This window comes from Telopea speciosissima, chromosome 4 (genome assembly GCF_018873765.1).
Source record: "Telopea speciosissima isolate NSW1024214 ecotype Mountain lineage chromosome 4, Tspe_v1, whole genome shotgun sequence".
Taxonomy (NCBI): domain Eukaryota; kingdom Viridiplantae; phylum Streptophyta; class Magnoliopsida; order Proteales; family Proteaceae; genus Telopea; species Telopea speciosissima.
The window spans coordinates 47,383,185-47,408,865 of record NC_057919.1 but is presented as its reverse complement, the minus strand read 5'-3'; the positions used below and the strand labels follow the sequence as shown (position 1 = coordinate 47,408,865).

The following is a 25,681-nucleotide window of genomic DNA, read 5'->3' as shown; positions in this document are numbered from 1 at the left end:
CCTCCTCTTCCAAAACCTCTCCGGCCTCCACATCAACCTCCTCAAGTCCCACATTTTCCTAGCCTTACTAGGGTTTCTGACACCACCAAAACCCTCCTTACTAGCCCCATTAGATTCACCCTGGGCTCCGTACCCGTTAGATACCTTGGCCTCCCCCTCATCCCCGCTAAACTAACAGCCCACCACTACTCCCCCATTTTAGACCTCCTTCGTAAAAGGCTGCAGCTTTGGAAAGCTAGATTCCTCTCTTATGCAGGTCGCTTGGAGCTCATCGGATCAATGCTCTAATCTTGTTACATCTATTGGTGTGGGCTCTTCGGGCTCCCAAAGGCAATCATCAAGACAACAAAGTCTATTATGTGTGCCTTTCTTTGGAAAGGGGTGGAATCGGCCAGAATTCTCCATCCCAAGAGCTGGTCTTCCCTTTTGCCTCCCCGAATCAGAAGGGGGTCTTTGCCTCCAAAGAATTAAAGATGTCAACCTTGCTGGCTCTCTCAAGCTTATTTGGAAGATCCTCACCAAGAAAGAACATTTGGACATCTTGGGTCTATGCTGGCTCCTCCGTAGGACTCCATTTGGTCGGTCAGCCCCTCATCCGATGCTTCGTGGGTGTGGTGCAGAATTTTACAAGTCAGGCACATCACCATTGCCGCCATCTCTTACAAGATTAATGATGGCCTTACTTCCTCCCTTTGGCTTGACAAATGGCATCCCTCAGGTGTCCTCTCTTCAGTTCTGAGCCCCCGTGAGGTATATTTGTCTGGGCTCGATAGACTCTCCTTGGTTGTCTCCATCATCTCCAGAGGTGCCTGGTCCCCTCCCCTCCTGCTCTCCTCCTTTAGAGGTCCTCTGGAGCTACCTTCCTCGCATCCTCCTCAAGCAGCTTCAGCTCCCAATCCGCTTGGGATATCATTAGACACAGAGGCTCTCCCTCCCCTTGGTATAATTGTCTGGTTCAAAGGACACATTCCACGCCGCAGCTTCACCTCTTGGTGAGCCCTTTCAAACTGCCTCCCGACCTAGGCCTTCCTAATCCATCGCCACATCCAGGGCTCTCCTCATTGTTGTCTTTGCTGGAATGGGCAAAAAGATGCAGTCCACCTGTATTAGCCAACTCATTAGCCCAGTCAGGTTTTCCATGTTTGGCCCAGCATGTATCAATGGTATGATTTGACCTGCCACAGTAAGTACACTATCGAGAAGATTTATCAACAGGTTGACTGCCTATACCACGACCACTAGTTCCAAGGCATCAGCCTCTAGATTGGCCTTGGCCACGTCCTCGTCCACGATGGGCAACAAATGTTGAATTGTCGTTGGGAGTAGTGTCAGTTTTAGAAGGATTAGCAGTCAAACGATTAATGAGAGAGAAGACTTCATTGAGAGAGGGAAGCTTCTCCCCTGTGAGACGTTGACTCTTCACAGACTGGTAGTTAGGATATAGACCAGCTAAAAATTTAGCCACATGAAATTCAGCTTTTTGGTGCTTCAGCTGTTCGAGATTAGTAGTCAAGGGCTGATGTAGCTGGAATTCTTCAACCATACCTTTGTAACTAGCAAAGTATTCATTCAAAGTCATATCTCATTGTTTGAAGTTGAAAAGTTTCTCATAGAGATCATACATACGGGAGATATTCTTCTCTTGAGAAAAACTTTCATGTAAATCTTTCCAGACATCTTTAGCAAGAGTGTGAAACATCACATTAGATGTAATAGCAGGTTCAACAATGTTCCATGACCATATTTTGATAATAGAGTTTTCACACATCTACTCATCATGAGCTTTGATCATAGTAGGGTCTTTTGGATCAGTAGTAGGAGGATCATCAGTAATGTAATCGAGCAATGTGTTCAACAGTAGTAATCTGGACTTGGACATTGTCCATTGGCGGTTTAGGATCACCCATGAAATCCACTAATCACCAACACAGCAGAAAAGTAATAGTTACAGTAGTAGAGTCACTGTCAGCACTTGAAAGAACCAGAATTTGGGTTTCAAAACCCAAATCTCACAGAAATCAGATCTAGGGTTTAAAAAACACCAAATCGCAACAGGTCAGATTGACCTAGGTAGATCGAACAGAACTTGAAGAAGGGAATAAGATCCCAACACCTCATAGAAATAAGTTGAGATAACTGTGAGGAATTATAAGTAGTAAGACAATGAATTCTTACTTAGTTTTTATAAATAGAAGGATTCAACCAATAGGACATGATTCACAGCAAGGAAAAGAAGAAGAAGAAGAAGAAGAAGGAGAGAGTTTTTGGGAGAATCGAATGTGAGTTGAGTAATCCTCAACACCCATATTTACTTCATTAATCACTTGTAAGAATTACATAGACCTCCCTAGGGAGGTAAATACAACTTAGCCATGTCTAATATTAAGTCAATGACAGAACTACCCTTATACAACTATTCCAATAACTCTAACACTCCCCCTCAAGCTGGAGAATAAATGTAATTCATTCCCAGCTTGCACAATATGGTACTAAACAGACTAGGAATGAGACCCTTGGTGAAGATATCTGCTACTTGATCACCTGTCTTCACAAAGGGAGTACAAATGCACCTAGACTCCAGCTTCTCTTTGATGAAGTGTCGATCAACCTCAATATGTTTGGTTCGATCATGCTGAACCGGATTGTGGGCAGTGCTTATAGCAGCTTTGTTGTTACAATAAAGTCTCATTGACCCTTCAATTTTAAAACTCAAGTCTTGAAGAAGTCTCTTTAGCCATATAAACTCACACTCCATGAGCCATGGCCCTAAACTCAGCCTCTACACTAGATCTAGCTACAACTAGTGGTTTCTTGCTCCTCCAGATAACTAGATTACCACCCGCAATGGTACAACACCCAGAAGTAGATCTCCTGTCAGAGACTGAATCAACCCAATCAGCATCTGTGTAGCCTTCAATCTGCAAATGGTCATGCCTGGAAAATAGAAGACCTTTTCCTGGACAAGATTTCAAGTATCTAATGCTGCGATACACTGCATCCAGATGTCCACTCCTGGGAGCATGTATGAACTGACTCACCACTCCAACTGCATAAGAGATGTCTGGTCGAGTCAAGGAGAGATAGATTAGTTTCCCAACTAATCTTTGGTACCGGCTTGCATCTATAAGAGAACCACTGTCACACCCCGGCCCGGTTTATAAGGGCCAAGTGTGACTGGATGTCTCTGACATCCAACCAACCCACCAGGATCGCAAGGGCTGTACTCTATTTGCAATCATATCCACAAATACAGAATTAAATGCAGCGGAAGCAATTAAAGTATAGAATTAAGGCAGTAATAAAGGAAAACTAACGATGAATTGTGATCTGTATATATTTAAAAGAACTAAGTTAGAGTGTTTGTTCCATACATCAGATAACTAGAACAAAAGACTTATCTGCAGTAACTATACAAAAGTGTATAACAAAAAGGGTGGAAGAAGCCTGATCTAGCAATCACTCATGAGAATGCGCAGTCGTCGCACGAGCACGAAGCATTGTGCTCCACCGCCAGACGAGTGTCAACTCCATGAGCCGAAGGAGAGTTCTGTGTAGAGGAGACTCCCACTGAAGCACCAGAAACAACAGTATCATCTGAAAAATAGGGATATCCACGGGGGTGAGCTCCACTGAGCCCAGTAAGGAAATGCATGAAAACATAACACAACAATCCATGATGAATGTCCTAAGCAAGCATGCTCCTAACATGAATACTAAGTCATATGAGGTATAAGTACTACTGTAATAGAATACTAGCCTCGGTCCCGGAAACACATAACCAGACGTCGGTCACCCGAGCGAAAACATTCTACTACGGTGGAGACCCGACAGCTCAGGCATCATACATCTGATGCTAACGGACCCCCAGTGACTAACCCTACTGTTTGTTCCCACAGTGGAGTACACACGCTAACATGGGACAGTGAATGGCATTTCGGAATTTACCCTTCGGACCTACCACGGGTTATCCAACACCTCTTCCCCTGTTGGTAAGGTACGTAGTACTGGGTAATGAAGTATCCTAACCCAATACAGTCTATCATGATGGCACATGTATGTATAGATCAATTGTAAAGTAAACAGTGCACCATTATCATCAATTGTACAGTATCAAGTAAATATCAATGCAATGCAGTATACCAATGCAACCTAATTCACATGCAGTCTAGTGCAAAGAATATAAAACTAATAAACTACATGATCTGAGCAGCAATAATGATGCATGACATGGCATACTGAACAAGAAGTAATTAAGGCAATAAACACATAGAAATTAAGTCAAATTCCCTTACTTGATGTGATTGACTAGCCTAGGTAATAAAACTCCAGCAACCCAGACAAGAATAGTCAAGAACAAGCAAAAATAGTCCTAAAACAATAGAATCCGAGGGCACATCCTTAAAGAAAAATTACAACTAACACTCAACATGAACTGTGGTTCCATTCCACAATAACCAAAGCATTCAAATGGATGGCAAAAGAGACTATTCCACTCATTACAGCTACCAAGGCACTCAGAGAAAGGAAGAAGCAGAATCTGCCGATACCTGAAGTGCAGCACTGATTGGAGTTATGCTCTTCGACCAGCTCCTCTTCGGAACTGAGCTGTTGGGGGTCTAAAAGGGGATCCTCAGGCGATTCAAAAGCTTCAGTCCTCATCCCAATAGGTGAAGAGATGAGAGAGAGATGGGCAGAAGACTCTCCAGGCTAGTGGTAATGTTCTGTCCAGCTTCTAGGGCTTCAAATGCTTTTTGTAAGCTGGGAATCTTCCTCCATTGCTGTAGGTTTGAAAGAAACAGCTCCAAGGAATGAAATATGTGAGGTATTTCACAGCCTCTTGGAGGAATATGATCAATACAGCCTCTAATGGAACCCTCTACCTTTCTAGGGTTCGACTCAGTTCTTCCGGCGAGCACCTGGAGGTGGTCGTGGCCCGGGCCTAACACAAGAGAGACAGATGGGTGCCAATAGTGTTGGTAGGGACCGTTTTAAATGTGACCATTGTGGAGAAGCTGACACGAAGATCGGTGTTGGTCTCTTCATGGTCGTCCTCCTAGCACACGTAGTCGTGGTGGCCGTAGAGGGGCCCGAGCTCGCTCTGTGATGAGCGAGGAAGATACTATACCGATGACCCCACCTTTATGGAGACAAAGTGGTTCGACGGGTCATCACAACTTAGCACATCTTCTACACCTTCTAGTGACTCCTCATCATCCTCGGCCCTTACAGTCTCTACTTCACCTCTCTATGTAGCCCGATCTTGGGTCATGACTCGGTGCTACGACCATATGACTGGTACGTCCCATAATTATGATTCCTATACCATTTGCTCCGGTAAGGATAAGGTTAGAATAGCTGATGGCTCCCTATCCTCCATCTCTGATGATAGGACCATTTCTGAGTACTATAATGCCTTTCTTGGCCTCTCTGGAGGAATATGATCATTATAGAGATCTTCACTAAGGACCCAGAGGATGAGGCTAAGGTCTATCGGACTCTTGAAAAAGAGCGTGTCTTTACCTTACTTGGTGGTGCCCAACTACTATGAGCCTATCGGACTTGAGATCTTAGGCGGTCTCCCTTCCCATCTCTTAGTGAGGTCATCGTAGTTACTACAGAGGAGGAGACTAGACGTGTTGCAATGGAGCCAGCTCTGTATCTTCTCTTGAGAGGTCAGCCCTCGACTCAGCTTCTTCCCGGACACCGTGGAGGTGGTCGTGGCCCGGGCCTAACACAAGAGAGCAATGGGTGCCAATAGTGTTGGTAGGGACCGTTTTAAATGTGACCATTGTGGAGAACCTGGACACACCAGGATCGGTGTTGGTCTCTTCATGGTCGTCCTCCTAGCACACGTAGTCGTGGTGGCCGTAGAGGGGGAGCCCGAGCTCACTCTGTGATGACCGAGGAAGATACTATACCGGATGACCCCACCTTTATGGAGACAAGTGGTTCGACGGGTCATGTCACAGCCTTAGCACATCTTCTACACCTTCATCGTAGCCAGCTCCTCATCATCCTCGGCCTTACAGGTGTCTCTACTTGAAATTTCATCGTAGCCTGGTCTTGGGTCATTGACTATGGTGCTACGACCATACGACTGGTACGTCCCATAATTATGATTCCTATACCATTTGCTCCGGTAAGGATAAGGTTAGAATAGGCCGATGGCTCCTATCCTCCATCTCCGGTAAGGGTAGTATTCCTGTAACCTCGTCTATTTCTCTTTCTTCGTTCTTCATGTTCCTAACCTTACAGCTTAATCTCTTATCCGTGCTGAGTCACTGACAAAAATCTTTGAATTGCTCCGTCACATTTTCCCTTCTCACCGTCTTTTTCAGGATTTGGTGACGAAGAGGATTATTGGTAGTGGACGTGAAGAGCAAGGCCTTTATTTTTTTGACCCTTTTCTCGCCACAAATCTTATGTGTGTGGTCATACCGAGAGTAGTTCTGTGGGAGTCTCATTATGTTATGGCATAGGCGTCTTGGCCATCCATCTTTTGTTGTAATGAGGAAACAATTGCCTCACTTATTTTCTTCTCTTGTTTCTTCTCATGTTTTTCAATGTGAACCATGCATGTTTGCAAACATTGTCGTTCCTCTTATCCATATCATGGTAATAGAAGCATTGCTCCTTTTCATCTTGTGCACACCGATGTTTGGGGACCTTCTCCTACTACCTCTTTATTTGGTTATCGTTATTTTGTGTCCTTTATTGATGATTTCTCTCGTGTACTTGACTATTTTGATGAAACATAAAAGTGATGTTTGTGATGCGTTTAAAACCTTCTATCGATGATTCTTACTCAGTTTGACACCCGAATCAAAGTTGTTCGATCCGATAAAGGGGGAATACATGTTTAGTGGTCTCCAAAACTTCTTATCGATAATGGCATTCTCCATCAGCTAGCGTGTGTTGACACTCCCCAACAAAATGGGGTTCTTGAGAGGAAGAATCGCCATTTATTGGAGGTCACCCGTAGTCTCTTGTTTGGTATGCATGTCCCCAAAACCTTTTGGTCCGCTGCTCTTCTCACTGCTTCTTTCCTCATCAATCGCATGCCTACCAAACTTCTTGCCTACAAATCTCCCTTGGACATTTTATCTCCCAAAGTTTCAGCTTTCTCTCTTCCCCCTAAGGTCTTTGGTTGTGTTTGTTATGTGCATGTAAACAAATCTGCCCGCACTAAACTTGATCCCAAAGCTCTCAAGTGTCTCTTCCTTGGGTACTCTTCTACTACCAAGGGCTACAAGTGCTATCACCCTTCTTCTCGCCGGTGTCTTATCTCAAAGGATGTCACCTTTCTTGAATCCCTTCCTTTCTTTGCCCCTTCTCAGCATCCTCTTCAGGGGGAGAAGTGTGGAAGTGAACAGGCTGCTGATTTTCTTCATTCTCCTCTTCCTATCTCTCCTTTTATGTTTGACATTGGTACACACAGATCGTGGATGTGGTTAATACTAGTGATCAATCTCAATCGATATGAACACGGAATTGGTGGTTGAAAGTGGTCCTAGTAAGGAGAAGGATTACCACATTACATACGAAGAAGTGAAGGCGTACATAATCAAAGAAAGCAAACCTACCAAGAGTCCTCTTTGGATCCGAGATCCACATTTTGAGCTTCATCACTCTCGGTCAGGTGACATCCCTTCTCCTCCTTGTGATTTAGACCTTCCTATTCTTTGTTAGAAAAGGGAAAAGAGCTTGTACTAATCCTATAGCCCAGCTTTATTTCCTATGATGCTCTTTCTCCCACAAGTATGGCCTTTATTACTGCTTTTCTATAGCTTCTATTCCCGGGAATGTCATCGATGCTATGTCGACCCAAAGTGGAGACAAGCTATATGCGAGGAAATGATGGCCCTCGAAGAATGATACTTGGCAATTGGTGGACCTTCCTAAGGGACGGTCCTGATTGGCTGCGAGATGGGTCTATACAATCAAATATAAATCTGATGGCGTTGTCCGAAAGATACAAAGCAAGGTTGGTTGCCAAGGGATACAATCAAGTCTATGGATCGACTATCGTGAGACGCTTGCTCCCGGCCAAGCACAATTCTATAAGAGTCCTCTTATCCTTGGGCGCCAATAATGATTGCCTTTATACCGCTTAGATGTGAAGAATGCTTTCCTTCACGGTGACTTGAAGAAGAGGTGTACATGCAAACCCCTCCTGGCTTCAAAATGCCTTCATGAAGGGAAAGTGTGCCTTCTCAAGAAAGCACTATATGGTCTCAAACAATCTCCCAAGGCATGGTTTGAGCGCTTCCGGACAGCTATTCCGAGAAATGGGTATTCCCAGTGTCAAGCGATCACACTCTCTTTACCAAGCGGGCAATGGAACTATCACAACCCTCATTGTTTATGTTGACGATATTGTGGTCACGGGGGATGATATAATGAAATAAGTAAATCAAAGACTACCTGGCACAACAGTTTGAAATCAAAGATCCGGGTCCCTTGCGGTACTTCTTAGGGATTGAAGTATCAAGAACCAAGAAAGGAATCAACATATGTCAACGGAAGTTTGTCCTTGATTTGTTGACAGAGACAGGGATGTCAGTCAGAAACCAACAAATTCTCCCATTGAGCGTAATCATAAACCGAGAGAAGATTGTGGTTCTCCTTTGGTTGATGCGGGGAAAGTACCAACGGCTAGTGGGGAAGCTTATCTATCTTGCTATGACTCGCCCGAGATATCTCCTATGCAAGTGGGAGTGGTGAGCCAATTCATGCATGCTCCCAAGAGTGGCCACTTAGATGTCTTGTGTACCGCATTATTAGGTATTTGAAGTCTTCTCCAGGGAAAGGACTATTATATGCCAAACACAATCACTCGAGAGTGGAAGGCTTCACCGATGCTGATTGGGCTGGCTCCATTACGCATGTAAGATCTACCTCGGCTATTGTACCTTTGTGGGAGGTAATTTGGTTACTTGGAGAAGCAAAAAACAGCATGTTGTAGCCGATCTAGTGCGTAAGCACTTTGAGCCATGGCTCATGGTGTTTGTGAACTCATATGGTTGAAAAGGCTTGTTCAGAACTGGGATTTGCCATCAAGGCCCTATGAGACTCTCACGTGACAACAAGGCTGCCATCGATATTGCCCATAATCCGGTTCAACATGACCGAACCAAGCACATTGAGGTTGATAGGCACTTCATCAAGGAGAAGATTGATTCGCCACATTTGTACTCCGTTTGTGCAGATCGGTGATCAGTGCGGACATCTTCACTAAAGCTCTTGGTTTTCCTCGCTTTAGTACATTCTTAAGCAAGCCGGGAATGCATGATATATATTCTCCAGCTTGAGGGGGAGTGTTAGAGTTACTAGTAGTTATGTTCTAAGGGTAGTTTGGGAACTAGCCTGTTAACTAGTTGCCCTGTTTTGTAATTTCTATCTTTTTCCCTTTTTTACTGTTTACCTCCTTAGGGAGGTGTATGTAATTCCTTTACTTCTACTAATGAATCAATATAGCTGTGGAGAGATATCTCTCACACACACAAGTTACAACCGAAATATTATTCCTCCATTCTCTTGTTCTCTTCTTCTTCTTCATCTTCTTCTCCTTCACTTACCTATATTCCCAACCTAGAAACCAACTAATACAGCCTCTAATGGAACCCTCTACCTTTCTAGGGTTCCAAGAAGAGGTAAAGAGGACAGCCAAGTCTTAGTCGTCTCTCAAACCAGTGGAAGAACTGCTCTGATACCAAGTTAGTTTTTATAAATAGAAGGTTGCAAGCAATAGGACACGATTCACAGCAAGGAGAAGAAGAAGAAGAAGAAGAAGGAGAGAGTTTTGGGGAGAATCGAATGTGTTTTGAGTAATCCTCAACACCCATATTTACTTCATTAATCACTTCTAAGAATTACATAGACCTCCCTGGGGAGGTAAATAGAAATAAAGAATAAATAACAAAAAATACAACTCAGCCATGTCTAATAATAAGACAATGATAGAACTACCCTTATACAACTATTCCAATAACTCTAACATTCTTACCCTAAAAAGGGTGCCGCATGGAGTGAGATGAGCTGTAGTTGAATGAGATCTAATCATTCGATTGAGATAGCCTTCAAATATAGTAGGGATCTACCTGTTGGATTAGAAATCACAATAGAAATAGTAGGTAGATAAACCGCAGCCTTGAACTTGAAGTTTTATCACTGCAATCGATCGTCACTCCATGTAAATAATATAGTAGAGAGTAGAACCCTAGCTTGTCACTGAAATCATCAACTAGGATTTAATCTGAAGTAATATGCAACGTAGGGTGCTGCATCCCTTTAGTAGAAACCTTGGAAGACCTTCAAGTCAGAACCGAGAATCAACAACCAACTAATGGTATTGCTCTGATACCACGTAACAGAGTTAAACCTGTGAGATCAGAGAACCGAAAGAGAAAATAGAGGAGATGGAAGAGAAAGGGGAGCTGCTAAGAGACAGAATCGATGCTCAGTAGCTCCCTCTAAGTCTTTATTTATAGTAACTATTGAGTACATAAACAGACTCCTAATCCTACTAGGAATCAGAATCATAAACTAAAAGGGAATCCTAATTTGACACCCTAATTACAATCTCAACTCAAATAGGAATCATAGAATCTCGATTAGAATATTCTCTATTCTAATCAAGTTACATAATTAAATAATTAACAAGTTTCAAGTTCGATAACTCCATTTCAGTTTTTCTTTGCTATTTATTTATTTGGTTTCTCTATTTAACTCTCTGGGAACTCTGAGCTTATTATAGTTTAATATTACTTGATATAATTTTAAAGGAAACCTAGGGACCCTTTCTATGCATTTGTTTCATGATTGAGGTAATCTGATTTGGTTTAGGTATTTCTTTAGTTATGCCTGACAAGGACTTCTGCATGCTAATAACATGACTTCTGTCTATAGGTTAACTTGAAAGGAACGAGAGTTATGTGTGTGGAGCTGGTTGCTAATCGCTTTTTGCGCAAGGTAATATAGTTGTACTAATGCATAAGTAGTTTTACTTTGTTCGATGTGCTTCTATTTTCTATCAAGAGCTGTCTTTTTACTTTTTAATTCCATTTCTCTTTTTCACTGAGCTTTCTCATTGCTCGTCTTAAATATCATTCAAATGGATGTGTTTGTGAGACCTTAGCAGTAGCACCAATATGTGACAAATTGAGGGAAAGTTGACACTGATGGTTTGATGATGTGAAATAAAAAAAGCTCCAGCAGTGAGAATTAATATGGTATGGGTTGAAGGTTCTAAGACAACAAGGCAAAGTTGACGAGGACTTGCAATGAAGTATCCAGACAGTAGCCTTATTCATGGTTGATATGCCTGAAAAGAGCAGAACATTGATGTTTGCCACTTACTCGGGCTCGAGACTGTCGTTGGATGCGCAAGTGTGCCAGAGTCACTAAGACTCGAATGGTGTGAACGTGTTTACCCTCATTCAACTTGGCAATCACAGAATTGCAGGCGTGCCAGAGCCTCTGAAAGCCCAAGAGAAATTAATCTGACTTCTACCTAGTAAAAGTAGATTCTTCGCTCTTGCCTTGATTGCGCCAAGGGCTTTTGATGCAAAGAATAATTCGCATAAAAGTGACTGAATTAAAAGACAAGCAAACAGACAAAATGCCTGGAATTGAACACTACCTTTATTCAATAACTTGAAGGGAAAAACTACAAAGTAAATAAGACTCGACTGACCAACTCTCACGTTGAAGTCAGGAGAAAACAAGGAAAAACAAAAGACTAAATAAAATAACTGTCAAGTACCGGTTCCCCATTCCACGGCTTGACGACATGTTGGACATGCTGTCTGGAGTGAAGGTCTTCTCTAAATTGGACTTTAGGAGCGGTTACCATCAGATTTGTGTCCACCCGGGCGACGAATGGAAGACCGCCTTCAAAACCAAGGACGGACTGTATGAATGGAAAGTCATGCCCTTTGGTTTGACGAATGCACCTAGCACTTTTATGCGAGTGATGACTCAGGTACTTCGTCTTTTTATTGGTCGATTTTTGGTTATTTATTTTGATGATATTTTGGTGTACAACAAAGACCAAAATGACCATATTGACCATCTTAAACTAGTCTTGAGAGTTCTTCGTCAAGAGAAGCTGTACTTGAACCTCAAGAAGTGTTCTTTCATGCTGCCCAAGGTGGTATTTTTTGGCTTTATTGTTTCAGCCAAGGGGGTGGAAGATGATCCGGAGAAGGTTAGAAGCATCAAGGACTGGTCGGTACCTAAGACACTCACTGAAGTTCGAAGTTTCCATGGTTTGGCTTCATTCTATAGAAGATTTATTCGAAATTCCTGTGCTGTTATGGCCCCTATTACTGGGTGTATGAAGTCTAGTAAGGGAAAATTTGAATGGACAGCAGCGGCAACAAGGCCTTCCACCTTATCAAGAAGAAGATGATTGAAGCACCAGTCTTACGCCTACCAGATTTTGACCGAGTATATGAGGTTGCTACAGATGCCTCACATGTCGGCTTAGGCAGTGTATTAATGCTATGAGGGCACCCAATTGCTTTTTATAGCGAAAAATTAAATGATGCCAAGAAGCGCTACTCGACTACTGATTTGGAGCTGTATACAATTGTTCAACTGTTACGTCATTAGTGCCACTATCTTATTGGTAAAGAATTTATTCTTTACACTGACCATGAAGCACTCAAACATCTTCACTCTCAAAAGTCGATTAGCAACAAGCATGCCAAGTGGGTAGCCTATCTGCAGGAGTTTGTATTTGCGCTGAAATACAAGGCTGGTAAAGAGAACATAGTGGGTGATGCATTGAGCCGCAAGGTCCTCACCCTCAGTACCTTTTCTGCCCATGCAGCTAGTATTGGACAAATACGAGGAGAGTATGCTGCCAATACAGATTTTAGTGTGATCTATGATGAGTTGCAGCAGGGTGGACAGCATCCTAAATATTCTGTCCTGGATGGTTACTTATTCTTGGGAACACGCCTATGCATTCCAAACTCTTCCCTACGACATCACATCATAAGGGAACTACATGGAGGAGGTTTGGGAGGACACTTTGGGAAGGATAAGACCATTATTCAGGTGACAGACCATTATTGTTGGCCACACATAGTAAAAGATGTTCATCATGTGATCAAACGGTGCCGGGTATGTCAACTTGCAAAAGGAGGGAAGCAAAATACAGGTTTATACTCTCCTTTACCTGTCCGTCATGCACCATGGATTGATATTAGCATGGACTTTGTCCTTGGACTGCCACCCACTAGAGAATGATACGATTCCATTATGGTCATTGTTGATCGTTTCTCTAAAATGGCCCACTTTTTGCCATGCTGTAAGACCTTTGATGCCTATCACATTGCCAAGCTGTTCTTCAAGGAAAACTTTGTGGCTGCGAACAAACACAAAGCTCCAATTCTCCACATCTTTTCACCCACAAATTGACGGACAAACTGAAGTGGTTAATCGGAGTTTGGGTAACTTATTGAGGTGCTTGGTTCGTGATTATGAAAAGACATGGCCGTCCATACTTGATATAGCTGAGTTTGCTTATTACAGCTCCGTGAATCGGACTATTGGTCACACTCCTTTTGAGATACTGCTTGGAGTTCAACCCCAGTGGCCTATAGACCTTGTTCCATTGCCCCCACAAGCATGCATCAGCATTGAAGCTGATGAATTTCTGCGCCATATTATAGAGGTGCATGCTGATGTTTGGCGACGAATGGCTCTCAGCAACGATGTTTACTAGGCTACAACTGATCGTCATAGCTGCTACTTGGAATTTCAGCCAGGAGACATGGTGATGGTCTGTGTCAATCTGGAAAGGTTCCAACCAGGAGTCAACACTAAACTCCACCCAAGGAAGATGGGTCCATACAAGGTGTTAAAGCGTGTTGGCCCAAATGCTTATGTACTCGAGCTGCCTGATGATACGAGTATAAGCAATGTCTTCAACGTGACTGATTTACACCTTTATGTGGGGCACCATGCTGATGATGGTGATACTGAAGAATTACTTCGCCTGCCCCAACTTAAGCCACCTATGGAAGACATCATTGAAGAGGTTTTAGACGACATGTACAAAACCACTCGTCGTGGCACCGGTTACCATGCATTTCTCGTCAAATGGAAGGGTCGCCCACGACACGATAGCACTTGGATACATGCTGATGACTTCAAGAAGCTTGATCCGGACTTGTACGAACGTTATATGGCCTTTACCCATTCGTCGGAGACGAATGTTTTCAAGCTGGGGAGAGTTGATGCAGAACCAAGGGTGTATTCAAGGAAGAAGAAGAAGAAGGCTGCTGCCTACCTTGGCAGCCAGACACGATTTTGATGCTGCTGCTCCATCGAGCCAGACTTGAACCAGCCCAAGTATTGGGCCAGTTTTGTACCAAGAAACACTGTTCACGTGAACAGTGTCACGTGAACAGTGTCCAATTTTATTTTGAAGCTTAGTCATAAGTTAGTTTCTATTTTTTAGAAGTTAGTACTTTCTATTTTTGTAGTTAGTAATTAGTTTCTATTTTTGAAATTAGAGAGTCTTCACATCAACTTAGTTGTTGATAGTGCTATGCAACCTCATTCAAGGATTATACATACAACCCACGGGGGTGAGCTCCACGATTTGATTCGAAATTATATCTCTGCTGTTATGCAAGTTATGCTTCCATTAAGCTTTTCCTTGGTTTCGATCCTTGGAGAGAGGAGCTGCTGTTGGATCCTGTTGACTCCTTGCGGTGGGAAGGCCAGGAGGTTCTTTCTTGTTGCTGAGTTTCATTCCCTGCAAGCCTTCAAGTCTTCATTCCCACGTTACCTTCTATTTTTGACTAACCTTCTAATTTCATTCTCTCTCTCTCTCCTGCCCTATCCAGCCATTAGTTTTCTTCAAGCTTTTCAGCAAACCTTCCCCCTCCCCCCCCTCTAAGACCTCCATTCAATCCCTTTGTTAGCCCCATCTGACCTGCAGATCACCTTCCACGATAAATCTCCCTAAACCCATCAAAACCCCACTTTCCCAGCCTGTAGACCAAATCGGCAGAGACTATTGCCCTGGGCGATGATCACAAATAAAGCAAACACAGCCAAAAATACAAGGTGGTAAAACAAAAGGCGGTTCAGTGGGAAATAAAAGAGAATGAGGAATCCCCCCCCCCCCCCCCCCTTTAACACAGAAGATGACATACGATTGATAGGGAAACAAACAGTCAAAACAACATCAGTACAAAAGATTTTTGGTACTTTCATTTCAAAGAGAATGGAACGGGTCACCTCCATTAAATGTCTATTCTTCTGTTCAGCCACACCATTCTGTTGGGGTGTGTTTGAACAAGAGGACTGGTGTAACATACCACGTCAGCCATAAAAGAGTTAAAGGGTGCCGAAAAATATTCCAGTGCATTATCTGTAACGTCCCAAACTCGGACAGGATTCTAGGCACTGCTCTTGCAAGTGCCGACCCATTAGGTTACAAACTTACCTTAATAGTAATAAATAATTCCCAGTCTTGTTTACAACGTAGCGGTAGCATTATATATTGGATAACAGTTCAAGTTAAATGTATACACTGGTGGCAATTATCTACAATGTCGTACAACTAAAATCTTGTTCATTCATTTATCAGCATTAAATATTCTGAAATAACTTTGTTCATAAAATATTTCTTTCTGATCTTCTAACATTACCCATAGTTCAAATACTCCGGAGTTGTATAAGACTCCACACCTGACTTGTCATCTGAAAAACATCAACATATATAAGGATGAGCTTACGCCCAGTGAGGTACACATGATCTTATACACACAAGCATTCAAAAGAACAATAAATGGAATGGAGACATACATAGCACCTCATAAAATTTCACTTTTTATTTAATTAGGTCAGGTTTTGGCCACTTAGTGAACTACCATAATGCACAAACAGTTGAGGGTGTAGTCGACTACAAACATTCCCAGGCACTGTATCCCAGCATTATAGATGCGCTCTACTCCCATGTATCCAGGCACCATCACCGTAGCCTTGGGGGAGGACCCCTCATCTATAAAAACATCATATTAGACGCACTCTACTCTCATATGTCCACGCACCGTAGCCCTGGGGGAGGACCCCTCGTCTAATCAAACAACATAATAAACGCGCTCTACTCCCATGTATCCAGGCACCGTAGACCTAGGGGAGGACCCTCGCCTATTCTCTTTCCTTTTCAAAACCCTCATCCAGTACATAACCCCCTACTGGAAAGGGGTGGTAGCCACAAGGATATTTTGCATATTACCATAACCTTGCATACATACTTCTTTTTCATTCACATTCTTCTTTTCTTTCTTCCTCTTCCTTTCTCTTTCATTCCATACTCATTCATTACTTTCACATGGCATATATATTAAATCATCCTCATACATAGATCAATACATAGTACAAATCAGAACTTCATCCCACATTCATTTGCCACATGCATCTTATCAGTTCATATGAACATTTCATAGTATACATTAATCAATATACATGTACTGTCATGTTAAGCATTCTGTTTAGATGGAACGTAATAATATTCATTAAGATACAGCATTCAATCATTTCACCACATATCACTTACATATCATAATAAAATTACACATCATAAACATTGTTGTTGCATTCCTTTCTTTCTCATTTCATTCCATCTTTCCTTTCCATTTTCATTCATCATACCATATAATGTTATTCCCATAAAATACTTAAAGCATTTTTTTTTGGATGAATAAATATGTATTACCTTACCCCAGGGGGGGGGCAGGGAAAAGAGAGAAAGGAATATACAAGGGAAAAAGGGGGGAGGGGAGAAACAAAGCCGACCTACGCAGAGGTGGCAATAAAAAGGGAGGTCAGATCAAGACCCCAAAAAACTGCAATGTGCCTATTTCTAGGGGTGTCTCTGATAGCGCGAAGAGGGATATGGCTGAGCTTGGAAGAGACATCAAAGGAGATGGCTTTCCAAATCAGATCAAAGGATCGAGAGTTGGAAGTCCATCTCCTAATGTTACGCTCCATCCAGATGTGGTGAACAGCCGCTCCAAAGATTAGCTTGCCAATGATGTCGCAGATCGAGGTCCCTACGAAGGACTTAGCCACCCAGGGCCATTCTCTGTCAAAAGGGAGGGGTCTTCTGCTACGGTGCCAAATGGATGAAAGGGCTTTTTTCCAGATGGTAGAGGTGAAAGGGTAGTCAAAGAAGAGGTGGGGGATGTCTTCGAGACCGTTCCAGCAAAGGGAGCAGGTAGGGGGAACATGGATGTGACGGTGAATAAGGAAGGCTTGGGTTGGGAGGCAAAGGCGGAGGGCTCTCCAGGTGGTGAGGCTATGGTGGGGAATGTGGCCTTTGAACCAGACAAGGTTGTGCCAAGGGACAATGGGGGCAGAGTGGCGAACGAAGTTCCAAGCAGAGAAGGAGGTGAAGTGGCCATTGGGAGAGGGCAACCACAAAAGTTTGTCAGCAGAAGGGGGGGGGGGGAGGGGGGAAGGGGGGAGAGCAGGCCAAATCCGGTCAACAATAGAGGGATTGAGAAGAGGGGGGGGGACTAGGATCCAGAGGAAATGAGAGTGGAAAGGGGGCATTTTTTGGGAAACCAGAGGAGTAGATGGACCTGGGACTGATAATGCAGTACAAGATACCAAGGGGGTGCCAAGGATCAAGCCAGAGGGAGGTGGAAGAGCCTCGAGCAATGGAGGTAGAGATTCCACGAAGGGCCAGGGGACGGAGGGCAAGGATCTTTCTCCAAATCCAGGAGGCATCAGAGGGGGTGGAGCCAATCCATAAGGAGTCAGACTTGAGAAGATGGGAGTAGACCCAGTTGACCCAGATGGAATCCTGACGAGAAGAGATTTTCCAGATCAACTTGAGGATGCCAACAGTGTTGGAATCTTTGATGCGGCGAATCCCAAGACCTCCCTCAGATTTGGGAAGGCAGATGGACTTCCAAGTGAGAGGGTGAAGAAACCTGGAGGTATCGGCCCCTTTCCAGAGGAAGGCGCAGAAGAGGCGTTCCAACTATCGAGACGTGGCTTTTGGAAGGGCAAAGATCCCACACCAGTAGATGTAAGTAGCTTGGAGGACGGAGCGAATACAAACAAGGTGGCCGGCATAGGAAAGAAGTTTGCTTTTCCATAGCCGGAGACGCTTGCGGATATTGTCAAGCATAGGAGCGCAATGATGCTTAGAGATCCGGGCCGGAATGAGGGGAAGACCAAGGTACTTGACTGGGAGGGAGCCTAGGGTGAAGCCAGTCAGGTGAAGAAGGGAATCCTTATCTGAATCGGGAATACCAGAGAGAAAGATTTTGGATTTAAGGAGATTGATGCGGAGACCAGAGAGGGATTTAAAGAGATGAAGGGAATCCATGATAGTAGAGATAGAAGAGTGAGAAGCTTTGGAGAAGATCATTAGATCATCAACAAAAGCCAGATGGGTTAGATTGATATGGTTGCATTTAGGGATGGGAGAGATGAGGTGGAGGTCCGTTTTGGATTGGAGACTACGGGAAAGGACTTCCAAAGCGATGGAGAAAAGGAAGGGGGAGAGAGGACAGCCTTGGTGAATTCCTACTTTGGAGTGGAAGAAGCCAGCAGGGGAACCATGGACCAGCACGGAGAAGGAGGGAGAAGAGATACAAGCTTGAATCCAACGGACAAAGGCAGGGGGGAAGCCCATTTGAGATAGCACTCCACAGATGAAGTCCCAGCGAAGGGAGTCAAAACCTTTGTGGAGGTCAATCTTTATGAGGGCGGCCGGAGAATGAGATTTGCGGTCAAAACCCCGCACTACCTCCGAGCAGAGAATGATGTTGTCTGCAACGCTGCGGCCAGAAATGAAGGCGGATTGGTTCGGGCTAACAAGAGTGGGGATAACCGCCTTGATTCTGTTGGCCAGGATTTTTGGCAATGAATTTGTAAATGAGATTGCAGAGGGAAATGGGCCTGAAATCCGCGAGGGAGGTGGCCCCCTTTTTATTGGGGATGAGGCAGATGAAAGTCTGATTGACCTGGGCTAGCTGGCTGGGCTTGTAGAAGAAGCTACGGATGGCTTTGAAGAGGTCTCCTTTGATGGAGTCCCAACAGCTGAAGAAGAAACCCATACTGAAGCCATTGGGGCCAGGGGCTTTGTTGGACTTATGGGAGCGGATAGCCTTGGAGATCTCATCATCCGAGGGAATACTAATGAGGGAGTCCGCGACCTGGGGGGTGAGGAATTTGTTGATGAGATCCGGGGGAATGGGGGGTGCGGAGAGAGGGGGAGGATTGAAAAGATTGGCAAAGAAAGAGATGGAGGCAGATTTAATGTCGTGGACCGAAGTGAGGGGGGATCCATCAGAGGAGTGAAGAAGGGTGATGGAGTTAGAATTAAGGTGGGCTTTCAGAGATCTGTGGAAATAAGCAGAGTTAGAGTCTCCCAACTCAAGCCACTTGATGCGAGCCTTTTGGCGCAGGAAGCTTTCCTCAAGGGAAGAAAGGGAATACAATTCCTCAGAGAGGGACTTTTCCTCAGAGGCAAGAGAAGGGTTGAGAGGGTCAGATTGAAGTCTAAGTTGGATGGAAGAGAGATTAGACTTACAAGAGGAAAGCCTGAAATTGATGTTACCAAAGGTGGAGAGATTCCACCTTTTCAGGGCACCTTTGGTATTTCGGAGCTTCCTGGAGAGAGCAATGAGGGGAAGGGAAGGAGAGGAGACCGGGATGCGCCATGCCTTGAGGACGGTGGGAAGGAAGAGGTGGTGGGAAGTCCACATGTCAAAAAATTTGAATGGCTTGGGGCCAAAAGAAGTGTAGGAGTGGATTTGGATGTGGCAGGGGCAGTGATCAGACAGGCCTTGAAGAAGGAAATTGGCTAGAGAGTGGGGGAAGGAAGAAAGCCAAGCCTCATTAGAAATGAAGCGATTAAGCTTGCAAGCGATGCGGTTAGGGCCAGAGCGGCGGTTGTTCCAGGTGAGGGGGGAACCAGTCCACCGAAGGTCATCAAGGCCGAGATCTTCTAAGCACTCTTTAAAAGCAAGGACGGAGGGAGAATCAATGGGTCTACCGCCAAGTTTCTCAACTTGGGAGCGAACCACATTGAAGTCTCCAGCTAAGCCCCAAGGGACGGAGTCCAAGGAGGGCTTGAGGAGGGAGAGGTCGTGCCAAAGAGACACACGCTCGGTAGCAAGGTTATTGGCATAGACGACCGTCAAAAGGAAGGAGGTAGGGGAGTTGGGGATGGAAAGGCTAAGATGGAGGAATTGGGAAGTGGAGTGGAGGAGAGAGGTGGTGATTTTGGACGGGTCCCAAAGGAACCAAATCCGACCAAGAGGGGAATGGTTGTAGTTGGAGAGAAGAGACCAGGAAGGAGTAATGGAGGCAGCAATGCGGGAAGCATTATCTTGTTGGACACGAGTTTCAAGAAGAGCACAAAAGGAGGAATGGGTGGACTTGATAAGGGACCTGATATCCTGATGTTTAGCCAGGGAATTAAGACCCTTGACATTCCAAAGGAATCCAGCAGACATGAGAACTAAGAGGGGAATGGCCGGGTGCGTACCGGAGGGGTGCTGCGATAGTGACGATGAGAGAAGACAAGAGCCGGGCAGCGAAGGAGAGGCTTGCGGGGGGGGGGGAGGGGAGTTGAAACCGGGGGGGTAAGGGGGGGGGGAGGGGGAGGGGGGGTTGTCCGAGAGAGAGGGGAAGCAGATGGACCGGGTGCGAGAATGGGAAGGGGGGTTGGGGAAGAGTTTGTGGTAGAGGTAAGCAGGGGGTAGACAGATGGGCAGGTTATAGGAAAAGAAGGATTGGGCTTGGGCTGGGGGTAATAGGTCAAGAGGAGGGGTGGGTTGGGTTGAGGTAGGGGTTAAGGATATAGCAGGGATGCTAGGCCGAGAGAAAAGGGGGGGCTGGGCTAGGGGCAAGGATTGGGTGGATGGGGGGTAATGGGTCACGGAGTTGGGAGGGGGATAATGGGCCTCGATGGTGGGCCGAGAAGGAGAAGGGGGGGGCAGAGGCTAAGGGTGTGGGCCCAAAAGGAACGACATAAAGGGGGGTAGAAGAGCTAAAGTCGTTAATGGGTGGTGACGTGTTGGCGTGTTGGGGGTAGGGAGCAGAGGGGGTAGTGAGGGTAAAAAGGACGGAGAAGTAGAGGGTAAAAGGGGAAGAGGGGGTAAAGAGGGTAAAAAGGAGGGATAAGTGGGGGGTAAAAGGGGAAAAGCAAGGTTAGAGGGACGAGAGGACAAAAGGGGGGGTATTCAAAAGAGGGGCTGAAGCAGTCTGAGACTGCGCAGTGTAGGAGGTGATTTCGCGAGAATGGCAAGGGGAGCAGTCCTGTAGCAGGGGTTCGACTGCGATATCGGTGACTTGACTAATCTCAGTTGGGGAGCTGCACAACGTCCCAGTGGTGGTAGGTGAAGAGTCAGAGGCTCTTCCACAGAGGGGAAATCTGTGGTTGCGCAGATGCAGAGAGGCAAAGCAGGAGGATCTTCGATGGCCAATTTGTCAACTTGCTCGATGATCGAGGAGTCTGGCGTCTGCAAGGGTTGCAGGGTGGGAGCCTGGGAAATCTCGGTGCTTGGGACAGGCGTATTTCCAGAAATAGCAGTGGCATCAACGGCGACGATGGCTGTGGAACTTCGAGGACGATCGCTGGGCCGGCGACGCTGACGCCGGTTTCGCTTGGGGGTTCTGCCACGATGCACTGAAGGAGAAGGATCTTCGATGGGCAAGGCTTCGATGGCGAAGACTTCGTTGAGAGAGGAAGTCGCAGTAGGAAGATGATCGTCCTGCGAGGCAGGCTGTTTGTCTCCAGGAGCAGTTGCTGCAGAGGCAGGGCAGGTAGTGTTTGAGTGACCAAAAGATTTGCATTGCTGACAGTGAGGGGGCAGCCATTCGTATTGCACAGGCTGTTCAAACCAGAAGCCATCTTCTTCTTTGATAGAGATGGATGAAGGGGGAGGGGAGTCTGCCGAGATGTCGACACAGAGTCTCGCATACGAAAGCCTATGTTGTTTGAGAGTGCGCAGGTCCGTGCGGAGAGGAATGCCCAGGACAGAGCCAATGCGGCTGAGGCTCTCAGTGGTCCAGTAGTGGAGGGGTAAGCCAGAGAGAGTGACCCACAAGGGAATGGTGTTGAAGTCGACCTTGTGGAGAAGGAGATGAGGCTGCCACTGACGAAGAAAAATTGGTTTGGTTCCCACCATCCAAGGGGCACCATCCAACGCGCGAGACTTGGCTTCTTTAGAGAAAAACTTGAATAAGAACACTCCAGAGTCGAGGAGATGGATATCAAGCATCCCAGCTGCTTTCCATTGGTTGGTGAGGGAGGCCTGGACTATGGAGAAAGAAGGCCGAGCACCCAAGAAATGACCCACAAGGCAGGAGGTCCATTTCCGGAGTTCAGGGGAGAGAATGGACGTGGGACAGAGGGCGAAAGGAATGCCATTTTCAGTGAGGGGTTTTGAATAATGGAGGGAAGTATCAATCTGAGAAGGAGGAGTCTGACGTAAAAGGGAGGACCAGGAGGCAGAGGGGGGGGGGATGATCGGAATGGTAGGGGTTGGAGATGCAGCAGTGGAAGGTGGGGCTGAGGGGGACATGACAGCGGAGGGGTTGCCGGGGGAGTCAAGGAGGGGTGGCGGTGAGGGCAATGGTGGAGGAGGGCTGGCAGGGGGGGGAGAAGGAAGGTTCATGACTAATCCGTTCCACATTGTCAAGGTTTGAATAAAATGATTCTGTTTTTATTTCTCTGGATCTTTTCCATTAAAGTTTAAAGAATGTGGTGCAATTCAATCATACTTAAAGGTATCATTTCACATCGCAACATATTTGTACATTTCAGCATTTCATATATTATTGCCAAGCATCCACACATCAGCATAACAATCTCTTAAATCAGTAGTTCCATGATCATCATTCACTTTATCACACATCATAATTACTTTTATCTTAGATACATTGCAATCACATAATATAGCCATGAACCCTCACATCATTCAATCAATGCTTATAATATTATACATTACATAATCATGCTCCCTCACCTTGATTATAATGCTTGACTCTATAAAATTCCAAAGAGCGTATATTCTTCAATGGTTTTAGCGACCAAAAGTGATTACCCAATACCTTGTTCCTACTGCAAGCTTTGGAAGCACTCTGCAACTCTTCTTAATCTAATGTTCAGTAGTCCAATTTGTCGAAGAACCTAGACCTTGCTGATGCTACTACTGCTGCTTCTTCTTTTATTCTCTTTATAAATCCAACTTCACTAAAGTATCTCCAACATCTTTTATCTCCAGCATCTTTAACCCTCTAACTCACCTTTAATTTCAGTATCCTTTGTAGATTAGCTTCAAACCCAGTTTGATTTCCTTTTTCAATTCTTGATGAACCAGCTATACTTCTTCTATTCATCCTTCTTCTGCAATTTCTTTTTCAATTCCTATCATTTCTGTACTTGGTTTCACTTTTAGATTAACAATTCCAGCACCAATTGCACACAGCCACTCCATTCCTCTTTCAATTTACACTTCCCATTTGATTCTCTTCTTCTTCTTTCTAAGTCCAGAATTCTCAGAACCTCCAGCAAAACCTCTGTACGTCAACTTCTCATCCTTTTTTCTTCTTCTTCTTTGTCTTCTTAGTTTCGATTGTGTTTGATGAGACTTTCTCAAGCCTTAATCCTTACTTATCTATTTATATAATAATATTAATTTAACCAAAACCATAGTAATATATAATAACCCAGCTTCCCTTCTTCTTTTCTTTCAATCCCTTCTCTCAAATCAGAACTTTAGCGACAAACCCCTTTAAAATCTGAACTCCAGCTTCCTCTACTTCATTCTTCTTCCTTTTCTTCTTTCTTCTATAAGTTCCAACAACACCTCTGAACTTCAGCTTCTCATCCTCTTCCTTTCTTCTTATTCTTCCAAGTCTGAAACTCTACAGTGTGCTAATTGATTTCTTTTTCTTCTTTTCCTTAGCTCCACAGCAACATAGGCAACCAAAATAACTCTCCCAGCTCTAACGTAGGACTCCCTCTTCCCTATTATTTCCTTAGTCAATCAATCAGCCACCTCCAGCTTGTAACTTTTCCACCACCAACTTCACTTAGACAGCCTCAAGTCAAAGTTCCTTGCCACCAGCAGCTTAACTTAGGCAACTTTATCAGCCACCTCCTACTTCTATTAATAGTCTAATACACCTCCTCCTTGTTACTTGGCAGCAGCCCAAGCCTAACTCAATCCATCCTCATCACTTGGGTTCAACCGAACCCATGGTTGGACCAATGGTTCATATGAGCCAAGCCAAGCCAAACCAAACCAAACCAGACCAAGCCACCTCCTACTTAACTATTCACACCTACTTAACTATTCACTTAGTGTATTATACAATTACAAACTATATGTTATATCAACCATACATACATCATAGTGTATTATATAATATAAAACTCACATAATTCATATAACTTATATTAAAATTAATGAAATAATTCTCTTCACATTATAATAATATAAAACATTATACAATCCATTAATATAATACTAAAGCAGAATTTCAAACAATAAAATACTCTCAATTATTCAGATACTATTAAAATATTCATAAAAGCATTAGAATATTTTAGGACACCTAATATAATAACAAAATATTCATGACCTGCGGAGTGTTACATTATCACTCCACAAAACACGAACATTTGTATTGAATTAATTTTGACTTCCAGTAACAAAGGTACGAAAAATTGCAAATAACTCAGAACGATGCTTTATTAGATAAATTCATGTAACCCTCTAGAATAGTCTTCAACAAAGATAACAAAATATTTAAATCCCAACTTAGAAGTAACAGGACAAAGTCCCCATACATCCAAATGCACTAAAGAGAAAGGGTTCACAGACCGTTTATTTATTCTAGGGGAATAACTCACACGGTGGAGCTTTCCAAACTGACATGACTCACACTCTAGATTAGAAAGAGAACTTAAACGAGAATCCAACTTCTATAAACTCTAAAGATGGATGGCCCAACAGACAATGAACTTGGTGTGGAGATAGAACACTGGAGCAGGCAACTAAATGAGAGTCTTCAAGAAGATACAACCTCATTTCGCACGTTCCCTACCAAGCATCTTCTTCATCGTAAGATCCTGAAAAACACAAGAATCAGGAAAGAATGTCACTGAACAATTATAAGCTTTAGTAATTTTACTGACAGAAAGCCAGTTACAAGGGAAGTTAGGTAAATGGAGGACAAAAGACAAAGATAAGGACTTAGTTGGACAGACAGTACCAGTACCAGTGACTTTGGCAAAGGAACCATCAGCCAATATAACACTAGACTCCGTAGACTGAAAGGAAGAAAAATTACCTGACACTCCAGACATATGATCAGATGCACGAGTACCTGAATTATTGATCCAGAGGCGAGAAGATGAGAAATACGCAGTAGCATGACTTGTCTGGGCAAAAGTAGTTGTCGAGGAGGATGTAGAAGGCTGAGAGATCTAAAACTGTGTGAATCGAGCATAATCCTTGATAAACCCAAAATTACCCCTGACTACTCAGGGATTGCCACGTGTCCTAGCCCAAATAGGAGGACCAGCTCGGGACCGACCAAACAAGCACGTACCATGGCGGACGGGTGTCGATCGAGCACAGGCGTGGACCACGGACTCCAAGCGCGGATTGCAGACCCC

The 25,681-nt window shown here is 44.4% G+C and overlaps 1 protein-coding gene across 2 annotated transcripts in view; it reads left to right on the top strand.

Annotated features, from left to right (window-relative positions):
* The window catches only part of LOC122660141 (tRNA pseudouridine synthase A), an 85,461-nt gene that overhangs the window by 29,473 nt on the left and 30,307 nt on the right, over nt 1–25,681 (top strand). For both annotated transcript variants that reach the window (XM_043855324.1, XM_043855323.1), the window contains exon 8: nt 10,909–10,971. In XM_043855324.1, the coding sequence (XP_043711259.1) occupies nt 10,909–10,971 (63 nt within the window). The remainder of the gene's footprint in view (nt 1–10,908; nt 10,972–25,681) is intronic.